Source organism: Marmota marmota, unplaced genomic scaffold (genome assembly GCF_001458135.2).
Source record: "Marmota marmota marmota unplaced genomic scaffold, marMar, whole genome shotgun sequence".
NCBI lineage: Eukaryota > Metazoa > Chordata > Mammalia > Rodentia > Sciuridae > Marmota > Marmota marmota.
Genome location: NW_025999898.1, coordinates 4,462,445 through 4,481,744, shown reverse-complemented (window position 1 = coordinate 4,481,744; position 19,300 = coordinate 4,462,445). Strand labels below are relative to the sequence as shown.

The 19,300-nt window shown below is 37.9% G+C and overlaps 1 protein-coding gene and 1 long non-coding RNA gene across 7 annotated transcripts in view; both read left to right on the top strand.

Moving 5' to 3' along the window:
• Positions 1–1,118, top strand: part of Znf280b (zinc finger protein 280B) — a 67,879-nt gene extending 66,761 nt beyond the window's left edge. For all 6 annotated transcript variants that reach the window (XR_007345678.1, XR_001505623.2, XR_007345679.1 and 3 more), the window contains one exon: positions 822–1,118. Coding sequence is in view for 2 of the 6 variants with exons in the window: in XM_048798306.1 (XP_048654263.1) it covers positions 822–871 (50 nt within the window). In the remaining 4 variants the exon portion in view is untranslated. The remainder of the gene's footprint in view (positions 1–821) is intronic.
• A 7,602-nt stretch (positions 1,119–8,720) lies between these two features.
• Positions 8,721–11,527, top strand: LOC125615118. Its single transcript, XR_007345677.1, has 2 exons — positions 8,721–9,284; positions 11,067–11,527. It is a non-coding gene; the product is annotated as an uncharacterized LOC125615118 (long non-coding RNA).
• Positions 11,528–19,300: the final 7,773 nt, after the last annotated feature.

Below are 19,300 nucleotides of genomic sequence, written 5' to 3'. Positions count from 1 at the left end.
TTCTATGCATGTAGGAACATATTGTCTGGGGAAATACACACACACACACACACACACACAAATTGAGAATCACTACACAAGGATTTACTCATAGATATCTCCCAATCCTCCTGCACACAAACCCACACCACCAAAATGATATAGCTCCTTGTGCAGTCTGTAGATGATTATCATAATTCTTCTCTGGGTTGAGTTTCCTTCACAAAACCCCTAATCCTCTTTCCAGCATATTCTGGCATCAGGATGGCTTGAGAAAACGGGCAAGAAAGTCTTGCCTTTCTCAGCACTTAGATATTTGTTTAGTAATGCAATAAGTTGAGAATATGTAGTTTTTATTTGCTCCTGAGTCCATCTGCATTTAGGAATGTAAACACTTTTAAGGATCACGTCATGCCACTTCCTGTTTACACAGAGCTTTTATTCACCATGGTGATGTGAGAAAGCTGAATATGAAACAGTGATCTAGGAAATGGCCACAAAATAAAGCCCAGATGGCACTTGCACAAAAGACATGATCTTTGCATGGAAGGATTCTCAAGTTTCTTCTGGTTGGCATGTACAAAATTTCTTATCAACCAGAAAAGCATTTACTGAGGGAAATTCTCACTACCATACAGTCTATAACTGATGCCATCTTACATAAATGCCATCTGGAGTCAGGTAATAGTTGCTAATATACTGGTCATTGACATTCCTTAGCAAAGAAAATTGTTTAGGTCATCTGTATTGTATTTAATCAGATTTTTGTGTCTGAAGTTGACTGAAAAAAAAAAAATGTCTATAAGGAAACCTTACCTTACCTTTACCTTGGAACTTACTAGATCCTCCACCAGGACCTCCACAGGAGCTAGAAGAACACAGAATGGACTGAGTACATTGGAGTGTGTTAAGGATGACTCAAGGAACTTTCTTGGTATGGAGTGATGGTTGATTAACAACAGAGACTGAGTTTCTGCTGGAATGTGATCCTTACTGGGTGAAGGGAGAAAATAGAGTGGAATGGGAATGAATAGAGCCTTGGCTTTGTAGTGTACTATGACTAATCAATCCAAAATAGTTCACTTACAAATAGGTTCATGCTGAAATGCACTATATAATTAAATGTTGATGTCTTGTCATTCTTCCTGTCTATTCTGAAAGCCAAGTAATTCCTTACTTATCTCTAAATTTTGTGAAAATATTTGGCCTCTGTGCATCTACATCTGCTGGACTGCATTGATCTTATATTTGATATGACTTAAAAGTTTTTTTCTGGTTAAATATACACAATTTAATCTTTTTTTAAAAAATTTGTCAATGAAACTTTATTTATTTATCTATTTATTTATTTATATGTGATGCTGAGAATCAAACCCAGTGTATTTTAATCACTTGAAAGTATGAATATATTTTTAGTGGCATTGAGTCCTGAAAACTTTCTACATAATCAGCAGTAAAACAAAGATATCTACTTTCCTTATTGCTATTAATCACTGGAATGAAAATTCTAGTTGGAGCAATTAGAAAAGAACCATTTTAAAAAACATTCAATTCTGATGGGAGACAATGAGATTATTTCTATTCACAAAGGACATGATACCATGCATTATTTCTATTCACAAAGGACATGATACCATGCATCAAAATTCCCAGAGACTCCATTAGACATCTCAGAACAAGTGACTAAATTTGACAAAGTTGCAGTGTAGAAGATCAAGGCAAAATCACTTTGTCAATATATATCAGCAAAAAATGACTTTAAGATAGGAACTTTATTTATGATAACATCTAAAATAATAACAGATGTAGGAATAAATTTAATTAGGAAAAGAAAACTATGTATATTTCCTGAAATTATTACTGAAAGAAAAGACAACGTTAGTAAATGTTAGTGAATGTGTGTTTGTGAATGGAAATATGTAATACAATTACAATGTCAGTATCACAGAAAATTATTCTACAGAGATAGAAAATGTTTCTTAATATTTCAACACACTCTTTATGTAAAGAGAAGTCTAGAAATTAACATGGAATCCAGGCTGGGCATGGTGGCATGTGCTTGTAATACCAGAAACTCAGGAGGCTGAGGCAGGAGGATTTCGAGTTCAAAGCCAGCCTCAGCAGAAAGTGAGGCACTAAGCAACTCAGTGAGACCCTGTCTCTAAATAAAACACAAAAAAGAGCTGGGGATGTTGCTCAGTGGTTGAGTGCTCCTCAGTTCAATCCTGAGTACCAAAAAAAGAAAAATAAAAAGAAAAGAAAAAAGAGAGAGAGAGAGAGAGAGAGAGAGAGAAAGAAAGAGAAAGAGAGAGAGAGAAATTAACATGGAATCCAAAGGGACTATTAATAGCCATAGTAATCTTGAAAAAAAATTTGGAGGACACAAAATTTCTAATTTCAACATTTACTATAGAGCTACATTAATTCAAATAGTTGGTACTAACATAAGGATAGACACAGAAAGCAATGAGATAAATTTGAGAGTTGAGTACTAAATGGCCACATCTGCAGATAGCTACTTTTTTTAATATTTATTTTTTAGTTGTAATTGTCAAAATATTTTAAATATTTTATTTTTATGTGGTGCTGAGGATTGAACCCAGGGCCTCGCACGTGCCAGACGAGCGCTCTACCACTGAGCCACAATCCTAGCCCCCAGACAACTAATTTTTAACAAGCCATTGAAATAGGGAAAGAACACTCTCTTCAACAAATAATATAACAACTGGATTCCCACATGCAAAAAAATAAAGTTAGATCTTTACTTTATACTGTGTATGAAACTTAACTGCAAGTGGATCAAAAGCCTGAGTATCGAAACTAAAACAGAAGATTCTGAAAAAAGGATTAATAGGGGTAAGACGTTGAGACCTTGAATTGTTTGATATGACACTAAATGCTTGAGCAGAAAAATAAAAAGAATGGGATAAATTGGATTTCATTAAAATTAAAAACATTTTGGTCATTAGTAACAGAAAAGAAAGTGAAAAATTACCCATGTACAGCTCCAGTAAGGGGTAAAAACAGGGCTAAATACACTTCCCAAGCCCATACACTAGCAAAAGAGGTGCACTAAAAAATACAAGATTTTATCATAAGATTATGTGGAACCCTTCACTCCTCCTTCCTCTTACCACCACATTAACAGGGATTCAATATAACAATGTGAATCATAACTGAGAGACAGAAATATACAAACTCTGCTTAGAAAAGAGTGCTTGAGGAAAACCTAAAACTTTGGGAGAAGTAAAGTAAAGAAACAAAGCAACTAGAGAAAATGGATCCTTAGTCACCTACAGTAACAGAAAAACAAACTTCCAGGCTTCTGGACAGATTTATTTAAAATCTCACACTTAAAGCTGAATCAACTCCGTTCTATAACCTGTTTCTTCATATATGGATTTCAACCCCAAATTTTAAGGCATGGTAAAGACAAGGAAAAAAAAAATAGTAGGTCGAGAGTAAGCAAGTGTCAGAACCAGAGTCACAAATAACACCGGTTTGGGAATTTTCAAACAGAAAATTGAAAATAATGATGTTAAGTTCTCTCTAGAAGATTACCAATGTAAGCTGTGAGAGGGAAGTTCTAAAAAAAAAATCAAAAGGAGGAGGTAGAAATCAAATACACTGTTATGTAAATGAGGAATGACTCAAAGGGACTCATCTGTACCCTAAACATAGATGAGGAAATAATAAGTGAGCTTAAAATATGTCAATGGAAAATTTTCAAATGACAAAGGAAAATAAAGTACAGAATATCCAAGAATAGTGGGGCAATCTCAAAATATATACACAGTACACAAAATGTATGTATATTGGGAATAAGAGAAAAAAAATAGTAGAAGGGGCAGGAGGAAAAAGGCAAATAAGAAATATTTCAGGTAATCACAGTTAAGGATTGTCCTACATCAGGGACAGACAACAACAACAGCAACAACAAAAAACAGTTACAGGAAGTTTGGGGAGTTAAGTAGGATAAATGCTAAAATCAATCCAAAAAATCTTCACATAGGTATGTCATATTCAACTGCTGAAAACCAGAAAAGAGAAAATTTGAAATAAGAAAATATGCTTTCATGGGGCTGAAGTTGTGGCAGCGGTAAAGTGCTTGCCTAACATGCAAGAGACACTGGGTTCGATCCTCAGCACCACATAAATATAAAATAAAGATACTGTGTCCACCTAAAACTTAAAAATAAATATTAAAAAAAGAAAATATGCTTTCATGTATAGAAGAAGCAATAAGAGTTATATCAGACTTATCATAAATGATGCAAGCAAGAAGAGAGTATGGATTAAAGTTTTTACAATATTAAAAGAAAAATACCTCTACACACCTAGAATTCGGTGTCCCATGAAATTGTGTTTCAGAAGGGAAGGAAAAGTGAAGATCTTCTTAGGCCAAAACTAAAGAAATCTGCCACTGGTAGACCTGCTTTATAAGAAAGTCTCTGGAGAGAAGGAAAATGTCATATTCAGTTAAGAACTACATTGGAAAAGGAATATCAGAGAAGGAATAAAAGCTTTTAAAAATACACTGTCTTTACTTTTCATCAAGTAAGAATACTTGATGTAAAGATATCAGTGTGTTCAAACAAATAACAACAATAAATTGGGCAATTATAGAGCACGGGAAGATGAAATGAATGACAGCATTGTTGCAAAAGATAGGAAGGAGGAAATTTTAGTTCCCCATTAGTCCTTGAACCATGTGTGTCAATGAAAGACTCAAAGGTGGTCAGTTTACCAAAGCAAAACAAAAAACAAACAAATGAACAAAAAACAGAAAGAATTGTAATTGTTATTTTAAAATAAGAAACTGAAGTAGTATGCTCAAATAAATCAGAGAAGGCAATAAAAGAGGAATGGAATTTTTAAAGAAAGCTGTAAAGGATATATTGTATATAAATACCAATTATAAGCATGTAGATATTCATTCAACTACATTGAAAATTACCTTAAATGGGAACGATCTATCTACACTAATTAAAAGACAGGGCTGGAAGAATGCATAAAAATAATACTCAACGAGGTGTTGTCTCTAAAAATCTCACTCATATTATAATAGATTGAAATTAAAATATGGAAGGAGATCCAGCGTGCTGATGCAGATTACACAAAGAGTAGAGGTAACTAAATTGATTCAAGTCTAAGCAGTCCTGAAGACAAGGTGATGATTAGGGAAAAAGTGAAGCATTTTATAATGATACAGGGACAGATTCTCAAAGAACCCATCAGGACCCTTTGTGTGTACATGCCTAACAGCAAAGCATCAATTTTTTTTAGGCAAAAATGGATGAACCTCAATGAGAACTAAATTAAAAGACTATTACAATGGAAGTGTTCAACACCCCTTTATGTATATTTGACCAATCTAGCTGGAATAATATAAGTAAGGAATTGTAGAGTTGTGGTGTTGGTCAAATTATGTTCCCCAATCCCCAATATATGTTAACACAGAGATCTAACTCCAGTATATCAGAATGCAAATTTGAAAACTTATTTGAAATTGGAGTCATGGTAGATGTCATGAGTGAGGGTGAGTTCATATTGAAGTAGGGTGGACCCCTTATCCAATCTGACTGGTGCTTTTACAGAGGAGACAGATCTACAATGGGATAATGCCATGTACTAAGAGAGGCAGAGAGTGAAATGCTGAAGTTATAAGCCATGATTGCCAACACAGCAGCATAACACAGGAAAAGGCAAGGAAAAATCCTTCCAATACATATCAGAGGTGGGATAGCCTGCTTTGATTTTGGACTTTCAGCCTCCAGAACTGTGAAAAAATAAATTTCTGTTATTCAAGCCAAACAATCTGGTATTTTGTCATGGAAGCCCAGAAAAACTTTTTAAAAAAGCACTGTCATTCAACCAGACCTAATTGGCACTTGTACAATGAATACTTCAACAATGAGAAAATAATTTTTTTTTCTCATTGTCACATGGAACACATATCAAGATCACCCATGGTGTGGTCCTTTAAATCAGATGCAGGCGTAGTCTTTGCACCAGACAACAGGAGCTAGCAGAAAAGTTGCATGGCAGTGCAGTACCAGATGACTTCAAAGTAACCCCCCCCACCCCCAAAAATACTATTGACGCAGTGGAGCACCACTTCCCTCTCCAGGTCTACGTCTTGAATAGTCACATGGAAACCCAGCTCTGGAGCCAGTGGCAGAATCAGACAGTACCTTGATTATGTGGCACCAGATAAGTCTTGCATTTTTGCAACTTAGAATGTTGGGGTTGGGTGTATAATTCTTCATCACTCCTATCTGCCGTGTTATTGTGTCTACTGCTTTTACATACTGGCAGTTCTTCTGGGAAACCTCTGAAGCCAAGGAGGGAGACCAGAGGCCCTCCTTGCCTACTTTCTTGGAGGACTTGGGGGGTAGTCTGGAATGGCATGAAGCTGGACTCTTTCTCTGCAGCAGTGGAAAGCCTCAAGTTATAAGAGCTCATGATGGTGTTTCTTTGTGGCAGGAGATCACATATGAAGTCTGGGAATTCTGTTAGGCTCTGTCTTTGGAGATCTGGATGTGAAGTTCTCTGTAGAATCCCAATCCTGGGTACAAAGAAAGAAAAGCCTCTGTGGACCTAAATGAGGGTCCTAAATGAGGACTGGGTATCCCTGGTGACATTGAAGCCCCTTCTCCAGTGGTCCTGTTTATGCATGCCTAACTGCAAGGAAAGAATTGGTCATAGGCACAAAACTTGCAAACAAGGGTGCAAGTTAACAGATACAGAAATCCATGCATAATCTCAGTTCCTGCTAAGCTGGCCTTCTTGGGGCTCAGGATCTTACTTGTAAGGCTACCTGGGGTCAGCAAGTGATGTACTTGGAAAGGTATTTGTTCTGGTTTGCCTTTCCTGATTTAAAACCTCATGTTCCTTTCTCTTAATTCCATCTAAAGGAGAGAAGAGGTGGCCATGTGTTCCCAGTCTGTGCTAGCAATATATTTGTTTAAATATATTTTTAGTTGTAGATGGACATAGTACTTTGTTTTATGTATTTATTTTTATGTGGTGCTGAGAATTGAACCCAGTGCTTCACACATGCTAAGCAAGGGCTCTACCACTGAGCTACAACCTCAGCCCTAGCAATATTTTTTTGTAGAAAAGCAAATAAATGACCATAGCCCCCAGTATCAATCCCCTGACTGGTGCTGCTATGCAGGCCTCGTTTCAGAGCTGGGCAAGAAGACCCATCCTAACTCAGTTACTTTGAACAGTTTGAAGGAGAATAAATCCAAACTCAGACTTGTGTATGGGAAGAGTGATTGATCTCTTCTTGACATTCTGGGAATCTGTTCTCACCCTCATCCCACAACAAAGAAAGGGGAAATCCTGGGATGTCAGTCTTGGACTACCCTGTGTACCAGAAATGGAAGGATGTAGACAACTCTGGGCTGGTGTCATTTCCTAGGAATAGTAACAGGCTCATTGTGCCCTAACTCAAAAAATATACTCAGAGAAGTTTTATGAAATGAGCTGAGCCCTGCTATCCAGTGATACAGAAGGATCTAGAGTTTAGTGCAGTTCAGAGCATGGTGAGGAGAAGCAAAGAAAGGGTGAAGGTAGCAGATTTGCATGCAGGCCCCTCCTTTCTGAGAGGCAGAGTATGAGGATATGAGTGGTCTGGGGGAGCCAGGCCAGTGCTGGGTCTCATGAGACAATGTTCTTGAGTAACTCCACTATGGCATGGGCTCTGCTGCTCCATATCCTCCTCTCTCAGGGAACAGGTTATGGCATAAGGAAACTGACAAGGGGATATGATGCTTTGTCTTCTCCAGCTCCAATTCACTTGAACCCATCCACAAGCATATATGTCTGAGTGTGCTTATTTATCTTTAGTAATGGTTTATAGAGCTTTGTTTAGGTTCTAGAAGACTTAGAGCAGTGATCAACACTTACAAGCTCACCAGAAACTTTCCCAGTGATAGGAATTAAATAACCATGCCTTAAATCTCGCATGCTCACTCTGGCACTACCATCCCACTTTGTGTCTTTTGTACGTGGAGATTCAAAATGCATGAACTACCTCAAGTGCTTTCTCAAATAATGAAACTGTTAGTTTTATTAATTTTTTAAAAATGAGAACATGGTTTTGTTCAACTATTGAAATGCTTGAGGTCTTCATATTTCAAAATATCTTCCTCTTCAATGCCATCAGGGATTTGGCACTCAGGACAATTGACTTTCCCTGTAGGGATTCCTCAAAAAGAGCCAAGGCTACATTCTTGTCTTATTCTTTGACCCTCCTAAGGAGTCCATCTTCAGATGTGTCTTTCCTTCTTTTCCACCTGCTGTCTGGACCTACACTGGATATTCTTGGAGGGGTAAGAAGAAGAGTACAAGCTTTGACCTCAGTCTCATCAGAGCAGTGTGAGAGTGACATTGTTCTCGTTTGACTCCATCTTTGTCTTTCCTGATTGCTTTATTAATGCATTCTGGATGACTTTGTTCCTACTGTTTAAAAAACAACAACAGAAACAAAAGCACAGGTAAATTCTTTCATAACATTTTTCCCTAATGGAAATCATCCCTAATTCCATTTTACTCTGAGTCTCTAGTCTTGGTAGTTAAGAGAAGTTAAGTTCAGGTTCATTTCACTTTCTTTTTTTTTTTTTTTTTTTCTTGGTACCAGGGATTGAACTCAGGGGTACTTTATCACTGAGCCACATCCCCAGCCCTATTTTGTATTTTATTTAGAGACAGGGTCTCACTGAGTTGCTTAGCACCTTACTTTTGCTGAGGCTGGCTTTGAACTCGTGATCCTTCTGTCTCAGCCTCTCAAGTTGCTGGGATTACAGGCATGTGCCACCACGCCCAGCTCACTTTCATTTTTAAAACTTGTTATTGTGTATTATATCACACTTAAAGAGGATTTCATGAAAATAAATGCATAAACTTCAACGAATAGTAAAAATTGGCAAACATATCTTTATACTTCCACATTTACTCATTTTAAGTGGGCATGTATAATACAAGAGCATTCCTCATGTGGTCATCTGTCATCACTGTGTTGTGTGCCAGATAAAGACTTTCTACCAGAATCCATGTCAGTGGATAAATATTCCCCATATTTTTTGTTCCTCAGTTAAGTAGTGTCTCCAGCAGTTGGTATGAGAGAACACTTCTCCTGATAGGAAGAGGGTTGAAGATAATTTGGGATATTGAGTCTTTGGGCATAAAGAGAATACAGAAAACCTCTTATTCATTATCAAGATAAGAGTAGCAGAGATAGGAAAATACAGACAATAATCTGGGCCTCCGTGGTGTTATATCTTCAGAATTATAAGGTGTTCCTTTTACCAGTGTATTTGTCAAGTAATGCCTCAAATGCCTTAAGAGAAGGGATTGATTGGGTATGGTCACTAGAGAGAAGTCGTTACAGGAGACAGCATTTGTGAGGTACACAGAGGTCTCCTTATGATACTATGAGGTCTGACTCTGCCTGGATCCCCTTCCACAGCTGTGTTATACCTGCTGCAGAGAATAAATAAGAGTGGGGGCAGCTGGTGGGTCATGCCATGGACAGGGAAAAAATGGAGACCATTGCTTCTCTACTTACTCTATTCATTCTGATTTCAGCTTACCTCAGGCCCATCATTGCTATTTATAGTCCACTGAGAATCACTCAGGAATTTCAGAATGATTCTTAGTGCACACTGGGCATTGGATTTTCTAAGATCCAAGTCTGCTAAAAATTGTCAATCTGAGATCTGGCTTTAAAGCTCTGTCACTCTTTATTCTGTTTCTGATGTCTTTGGTTGTGAGCACTTTTTGACCTTTTGAATACAATTTTGGTTTGACTTTAGGAAGGAATACACATGTATTCACACCCTCTCATCCAGCATAATAAATCAGTTACACCAAGTACAACTTTCCTGAATCCTCATAGCCATGAACAAATAGGTTGACTGTGATGGCATGACCAGAATCCAGGACCCACGGGGGAAGAGTGAGGAAGTGTCATGGGATTAAGTTCTTGTTGGGAACACTGGGACTACCTATGACAGAAAAGGTGACTTTGTGAAAAAATCCCCAAGGAACAAATTTTTGTAGCTGACATTTTAGTACCCATTGGAGAGTTACAGAAGCCTGACTGGGCTCTAGAAGGTTTTCATCCTGGAAAAATGAAGGCAAAGAGAGCACCAAGCAGGAAATGAGGAAAGGAACATTTGGCTTTCAGGTACTGGCAATCTAAAGTGATATGAAATAATCCATCCCCAACTGGTTAAACATTTTTAAAAAAATATTTAATGATTAAATGACAGAATCCTATCTCTTCTTCAAACTATTTGGAAGGCCAAGAGTTTCACCAGTACTCTCTTGATATCTATCAAGCCAATTTTAATTTCTTAAGATCCACATATTCTGATCTGCATTTATCATAGATTATATAGCATTTTTCTTTGATAATGTAATTGTTTTATTAGGGAAATGGATTTTAGATCATACACAAGATATAGTTATATTTATTCAGTAATCCTTTGTTACAAAAGGAATAAGTTATTGAAGAGTGGAAAATGTTGATGTTACCAATTTTTTTAAGTAACCACCCAGAATCATATATATTACCTTCCAGTCTTTTTTGTATTTGCCATGTGTTTGTATGCCTTTTGTGAGGAAGCTGTTTTCACACTAGTTAACTAACAATAAAAAAAAGATATAATGGGAATCTGGCCCCATGGAGCATTGAAGATCTTTAACTCAGTTCTACATGAGAGTTGCAAAAATGTGATACTCCAGGCTAACCTGTCACTCTCCACAGGTATGAAGCTCATAGATCTTCAGCACTTTGAGGGTTCATAGTTGCAATGGTATCTAGTATCCCTAAAGCATCACCCCATTTCTTATCAGCTTTGGGACTGGGGCTGACAAGTGATCCAGCACTAGTGGAATTTGATTGGTTGTGCCAAATGGTATGTCTCAACTCTGAGAATCTGTGATCTCACTAAAATCATTGATAAGAAAATCTGTGATCTCACTAAAACCATTGATAATCACTCTGAATGAGAAAATATATATATACACACACACACACACACACACACACACACACACACACACATTATAAGGTGTTCCTTTTACCAGTGTATTTGTCAAGTAATGCCTCAAATGCCTTAAGAGAAGGGATTGATTGGGTATGGTCACTAGAGAGAAGTCGTTACAGGAGACAGCATTTGTGAGGTACACAGAGGTACACACTAATTAAAATATGGAGACTAGAAGAGTGAATATATTAATATCCATGTGTTACATGTCCTGAGAAACACAATTTAAATAGAATAAATTAAAGATATGAAGACAAATGCAGCATGACAATATATATATTTAAAATAAGCCTGAGTAACTAAATTAATCTCAGACTAAGCAGACAAGGAGATTATTAGGGATAAAGAGAGGTGTTATGAAATGACCTGTGATCGGTTCTCCGAGAAGCCATAAGAATCCCTTTGTATACATCTAATAATGGAACATCAAATTATTGAGATAAGGCTTATAATGTTTTGCTCTGGTAGGTGGAAGCTAGAGAAAAGAAAAAGAAAGGTGGGGTGGGCCTCATGATAGTCGAAGGGAGATCAGTAGAATAAAGGAAGGGAGGATCAGGGGTGAGGGATAGGGAGGAAGGGAGGTAAACAGAAACTACTGGGGAATGATTTGGCTAAATTATGTTATATTGTATGCATGTATGAATAGGTAACAAATTCCACTGTTATGTACAACTATAAGGCAACATTTTTAAAATCTGGAAAAAAAAATCCTTGACATAAAACATTGGAATGCAACGAGAAATAAATAATTTATCCCAATATGATTTTTCACCAATATGATCTTTCATTAGAAAGATTTCAACACCCATTTGACAGATTCAGCAGGAATAACATAAATAAGGATATAGTTGAGCAGACCAGTTCTGTTATGGGTCAATTGTGTCCTTGGAATGTATGATAAAATATAATACTCAGCTCAGTACTTCAAAATGGGACCTTATCTGGAAATAAAGTCATTCTTGTGGTAATAAATTAAGGTGGGGGTCATACTGGAGTTGGGTGAACCCCAACTCCAGTATGATCAATATGACTATTTTTCTAATGACAGAAAACAGTTCCACAATGGGAGAATGCAAAATGCTGAAGGAGGCAGAATGAAGTGTTAAAGTCCCAAATCACGAAAGCCAGGGATTGATAGCAAAGTAATGTAAAATACAAGGCAAGAAAAAATTCTCCCTACTGATTTCAGAGGGAGCATGGTTCTGCTTACACTTTGATTTTGTTCTGTTATTTCAAGTCAACCAATCTGGTACTTTGTCATGGGAGCCCTGGAACTCATTAAAAGCATATCAATCAATCAAGTCTAATTGACATTTGTATAATCCTTCATTTAACAATGAGACAATACACTTTCTTCTCAAGATCCCATGAAACATTCCTCAAAGCAGACCACGGTATTGGCTATAAAATACATTGACATACTGAAGAGAAAAGAAATAATATAAAATGTGCTACTAGACCCACTAAGGAATTAAATTAGAATTCAACAATAGAGAATTGAAGAAGCCCCAAATATTTGGAAATTTAATAATATACACCTGGGTCAAAGAAGAAGACTCTATGGGCATTTATAAATATTTTGAGCAAAATTAAATTAAAATATTTATTGTGGAGTGTACATAATTCAAAAGCATGGGCAGGGGATATAGCTCAGTTGATAGAGTGCTTGCCTCCCATGAACAGACCCTGGGTTTGATCCCCAGTACCACACACACTCACTCACACACAAAATTCAGTGAAAACAATGTTCAGAAAGAAGTCGATAGCATTGCATGCAATATTAGAGAAAATAAGAAGACCTAAAATCAAGAATCGAAGCTTCTTCCTAAAGAAACTGGAGAAAAAGTACATGATAATGTTAAGCAGATAGAAGGAAACAAAAATACCAATTATTGAAGAAATCCATATAATAAAAATAGGAAAATCATTTCAGAAAATCAACAAATTGAGTGTTTTTTTTTTAAATATATTTTTAGTTGTAGATGGACCTTTGTTTTATTTATTTATTTTTATTTAGTGCTGAGGATCAAACCAGTGCCTCACACATGCTAGGCAGATCCTTTACCACTGAGCTACAGCCCCAGCCCCGAAAATTGAGTTTTTGAAGTGTCAAAATTAATAAACTTCTAGCCAGGCTAACCACAAAAAAAGAGAGAAGACACGGCTGGAGACATAGCTCAGTTGGTAGAGTGCTTGCCTAGCATGTACAAGGCCCTGGGTTCAACCCCCAGCACCACTTAAAAAATTTTAAAAAAAAGAGGCATAATGGACGACCAATATAAATGAAAAATAAATTAACATTACAGAGACCATAGACATTAGAAAGATAATAAAGGAAAACTTTGGACAACTCCCTGCTCACAAATTTGATAGCTTGGAAGAAAGGGATCAATTGTGAAATGGCGGAAACTACAAAAACCTATCTCCTCAATTTCTCTGTTAGCCTAAAGCTCTTGTAAACAGATCCTATTATATTTTTAAAATCTGATAGTGTAGTTTCTATAAGCACAAATCCTACAAAGATAGAGGTAGAAGAAGGGAAGCAAACCTCAGGTCAGCAAGCTTTCCTTTTTTTTTTTTTTTTTTTTAATTAAGAGCCACTCTTGGTTGACTCTCATCCTTTTTTTTTTTTTAAGATTTATTTTTCAGTTTTCGGTGAACACAACATCTTTGTTTGTATGTGGTGCTGAGGATCGAACCCAGGCCGCAAGCATGCCAGGCGAGCGCGCTACCACTTGAGCCACTTCCCTAGCCCAAGCTTTCCTTTTATTCTCCAGTGAAATCAATCAATCGGGAATGGGAAGGCTCATTTTCTGGGTATAGAAATGGTCTGTGGGTTACAGAAGGCGTCTGAGTTTTGTAGTTTACAGTGAGGGTGAATTAAACATTGGAAACTGGGACGTGCTGTTTGGACAGTCAGGGACCTAGTTGTGCAGGTTAAAATTTTAACTCAGGAATTCAGGAAGGCAGTTGTAAAAAGTTTGTAACTCACTGGGAAAAGTTTAGAACTCATTGTTCACTGCTTATCTTCCTTCCTCTGTGACCCATAGTTACCTAGATCTTTACTATTTGCTTTTCTCCTTTTAGGACTCATCTGCAATGAGGAAGGGTAAAAGTCCAGGGCCCAGGATTTCAGTATTTGCCTCCTCCCATCAGGACCCATTGTGGTTGGGAAGGGGTAAGATGCTTGCTTCTGGTGGAGATGCTGGGGATGAACCTAGGAAGGGATGAAAGTTTGCTTTTCCCTCAGGGCGCACTGTTACTGGGAGGTTTAATGTTTGACTAATTTCCTCTTCCTCCTCAGGAGCCACACTGCTCCCCACCCCCAGCTGTCTTGTAGGGATCTTATTTTTTATAACCCTTCAGTTTCAGGAAGAATTCTATTTCAGTCAGCCAAATGTCTATAAACATTAGCTTCAAAAGTTGTTTGCTATTACATGTGAACCAAATGTTAAATCGAAAACAGATTATTCATATTTCTTCTTCTGTAAAGTGCCTGTACAGTTCTTTAGCCCATTTATTGTGAAATTATTAGTTGAGTTATTTGTTTTTATGGTGTTAAGTTTTTTGAGTTCTTTAATCTTTGATCCTGGAGATTAATGCTCTATCTGATGAGCAGGTGGCAAAGGTCTTCTCCCATTTTGTAGGCTGTCTCTAGAATTACAAGCATTGCTGCCTTGCCTGGCTGTTTAAGATCTTTTTGCATTTCAATTAAGGCTTATTCTTTGTCCCATGTGTTATTTAAATGTGTTTTGCTGAGTGTGTAAATATTCTGAAATTTTCTGCTTATCATACAATGTCCATTTCTAATTTAGTTTCACAGTGGTCTGAGATCATATAATTGACACTTGAACAATACAGATTTGAACTATGTTGGCTCTTTTATTTGTAGTATTGTTTTTAAAGATTTGTGACAATTTTAACAAAATTTCACACACGAACTGTATGAACTAAAATATTTTTTTTAAAAAGTAAGAAAATGTGGTCTGGGGCTGCAGCTCAGCAACAGGGCACTTACCTAGCATGTGTGAGGAACTGGGTTTGATCCACAGCACCACATAAATTTTTTTTTAAAAAAATTAAGAAAATGTTATATTGTCATGAATGCACAAAATATATGTAGAAATGGTCTATTTTATAACTTCCTACCATAAAATACATACACAAAATTATTATAAAAATCTAAAAGTCTGTGTTTCAATGCATAAATTATTGCAGATTTTATATTGGTTTTTTTTTTGTTGTTGTTGTTGTTTGTTTGTTTATTTGTTTTTGTGGTGCTGGGGATTGAACCCAGGGCCTTGGAACTTCGAGGCAAAAACTCTACCAATTGAGCTATATTCCCATCCCCAGATTTTATGCTGTTTTGCAAAAAAGTGGGGGTACAATCATTATGTGAAGCTTTTATTTAAAGGAAAAAAAAAAATGTGTTGGCCAGCACAGTAGTACATGCCTGTAATCCCAGAAGCTTCTTGAGTTCAAAGCTAGTCTCAGCAATTTAGTGAGGCCCTAAGCAACTCAGTGAGACCCTGTCTTCAAATAAGATACAAAATAAGGCTAGAAATGTGGCTCAGTGGTTGAGTGCCCCTGAGTTCAATCTCCAGTTCCAAAACAAACAAATGAACGAAAAACATTGTGTCAATATTACTTAAAAATCACTCATTACTAACCTGTCTTTGGTGCAAATTAGAATAAATGAAATAATTGTGACTATATGTTAAAATTGAATAATACAAACTGATACATATCATTTCTTCATGACAGTTTGGCAAACATTTTTCTGGTCTGAAAAAAAAAGCACATTAGTTGTTGATTTATGCATTATAGTTGAAAAATCACACTTGAGAAAATTTACTACAGTGTTGTGAAGTATGGACTTTAGTTTTTCTTTTGTGTCTGAAGATTCTGCACCAGTATCTTTGGTTTCATTATCTGTGGCACTGTTCTCAGCACCATTCATATAAGATATGTTTACTATTAGTACTGTACCACTAGAAACAAACGATATAAATTGACTTTGGGAAATGTACTGTTGTGTGCATGTGCTGCAAATTCTAGGCTCCAGGTGATATGCCGGTGACAAGATCTGCTTTCTCACATGTTGAAGTTTGAACACTAGAGAAGCACGTCCAGGCAAGCATATAAAGTAGGGTTTATTTAAAAGAGCATAGATTTCTTCCAGGAGGGAGAAGGGGACCATAGCTGGTGTCCTGGTATTCACAGAAGTGAAATGTTCTGCCTTTTTTATATGTCCTAGGCTTCCTTTGTTCTCCTGCTCTCTTCCCCTTATCTTTCTCCTTCCCGAGTATGTGACTAGGCCCAGGAATGCTCAGTGGGAGGGCCAATAGTGGGAAACAGGTGGGCCAAGGGGGAAGGGCAGGTTGGTGAAGCCCTGAAAACATTAATTAATGACTTTTTTTTTTTTTTTAATTTTTATTTACTTGTTTTTAGTCATACATGACAGTAGAATGCATTTTGATATATAATACATACACGGAATGTACATACATCAATCATATTGTCTATTCTATTCTGCTGCCCTTCCTATCCTCCCTACTCCTCCACTCCTCTCCCATCCTTTCTCTCTATCCAATCTAATGTGACACACTTTTTTTTTCTTTTTCTCATCACAACATCATATATATATTCTGTATAAACAATGAGGTTCTCCTTCCATCTTCTTTGCAACTCCCCTTCTCCCTCTTTTTCCCTCCCACCTCTCTTCCCTATTTAGTGGTAGTCTTCTTCTCATGCTCTTCCTCCCTATCCCATTTTGAGTCACCCCACTTATATCAGAGAAGACATTCGGCATTTGATTTTTAGGGATTGGCTAACTTCACTTAGCATAATCTGCTCTAATGCCATCCATTTGCCTGCAAATGCCATGATTTTATTATTTTTTAGTGCTGAGTAATATTCCATTGTGTATAAATGCCACATTTTTTAATCCATTCATTTATTGAAGGGCATCTAGGTTGGTTCCACATTCTAGTTTATTGTGAATTGTGCTGCTATAAACATTGATGTGGCTGTGTCCCTGTAGTATGCTCTTCTTAGGTCTTTTGGGTATTGTCCGGGTATTGTCCGAGAAGGGGAATAGCTGGGCCAAATAGTGGTTCCATTCCCAGCTTCCCAAGGAATCTCCATACTGCGTTCCAAATTGGCTGCACCAATTTGCAGTCCCACCAGCAATGTATGAGTGTACCTCTCCCCCACCCCCATCCTCGCCAGCACTTATTTTTGTTTGACTTCATAATGGCTGCCATTCTTATTGGAGTGAGATGGTATCTTAGAGTAGTTTTAATTTGCATTTCTCTGATTGCTAGAGATGGTGAGCATTTTTTCATGTATTTGTTGATTGATTGTATATCCTCTTCTGAGAAGTTTCTGTTCAAGTCCTTGGCCCATTTGTTGATTGGGTTTGCTTTGACTTAAATAAATAAATAAATATATAAAGTAAAAAAAGTTGTTAATTAATGTTTCCAGGGCTTCACCATCCTGCCCTTCCCCCTTGGCCCACATGTTTCCCACTATTGGCTCTCCCACTGAGCATTCCTGGGCCTACCGTCACATACTCAGGAAGGAGAAAGATAAGGGAGGGCTAATTTCTGAGACAACAGGTAAGAGCAGGGGCAGGTTCTTGATAAGAGTGGAGGAAGGGCTCTGAAGGAATTAACATTTCAGTTCCTCAGGGGACAGTCTCCAACTTCCCAGGACTCCCTCAAAATTGGCCTGACTGTATCTGATCTGACTCGATTTACCTTTCTATACTGACTGCCTGTCTAGTTCTGGCTTCACAGGATCACAGTGTGCAAATGACAAATGCACATCCATGAGACTTGGGCAAAGGACAAAATAGTCTGCATAGATAATGAATAATCAGGTAGGGAAGATGGGGGCTAATTCAAAGAAAAGGAAATAAAATGCTAAGGCCTCCAGAGCACTTCCCCCACTCTAAACCATTACCAAGGTTGCCTATACCTCCAGTGAGGAGCTCTTCCCAACAGGAGTTGCTGCTAATGAGTACCTGTGAAAAACCAGCCTCTATCTCAGAGCAAAGCCTGTCCAAGGAAGGGACATGACCTTAGTCCTTGGAAAGACCCACAGAGCACATTCCCACCCTGCTGAGTTGTTTATCTACAAATAACAGGAGAGATCTGCTGCACCAGGTGTCCCTGACTCAGTCAGGCTAGGTGGGGATCCATAGCAGCCCCCTAGCAGCCACCAATCAGCATGAGACAGGGAAATACCTGGGATGCCAGTGGTTTTGAAAAGGTCGGGCGAACGTCTGAGGAAAAGACCACCAAGAGACTGTCTCATGCAACAGCAAAGGGTTTATTGGGGGTCCAGCATGCTGGGGCTCAGAGCTCACTTCAGAGGAGCAAAGAACAAAGAACCCCGAGAACAACTTAAGCAGAGTTTATACACATTCTTTGGAGAGGGCAGGGACTCTACATACATCATAGCCTCCCTTAGCAAATCACTGTACACCGAGGGAAAATCAAATAACAACTCTTAAACATGATTAGTACATTCACTGGTGGGAACAGGTCGGGCGGGGGTGATAGGTCAGTCCTAAGGAGGGGTATACATTCAAACTGATTGGTTTAAGCCCCAAGGTGTATACATGCTGAACTGCATGGTCTCGGGGAAGGGGTGGTTAAGCAACTAGGTGGTCAGGGGAGATTTCGACACACATCTAATGGGCAGTTCTGGGAATTGTTTTAACTGCCACAGGAATTTCAGGTTCTGAGTGCAGCTTAGAAACTTTACAAAACCTGGTCCTTTACATTTTAATTTCAATTTCTTTTATCCTTTCAGTTTATGGTGGTTGATAACAAGTTGGGAAACAATGTAGTTTAGCACGAACACCCCTCTTGGCTCAAACCAATCAGTTCAAAGGAATACCCCTTTTGTACTGACCAATCACCCCTACCCAACTTGTTCGCGCCAGTGAATGTGCTAATCATGTTTTAGAGTTGTTATTTGATTTTCCCGCGGTGTGTGATGATTTGCTAAGGGATGCTGTGATGTATGTGAAGTCCCTGCCCTCTCCAAAGAATGTATAAAACTGCTGCAAACCCTGGGCTCGGGGCCTCTCAGTGTCACCAGTTGCTGTGTGTGCGCGCGGAGGACCGAGCTAGCTTGCAATAAACACCTCTTCGCTGCTTACATCGATCTTGGGTCTCTGGTGGTCTTTGGGGGTCCCGAATTCGAGCATAACACCTACTGGGCAGATATTTTCCAGCTTTTGTCCA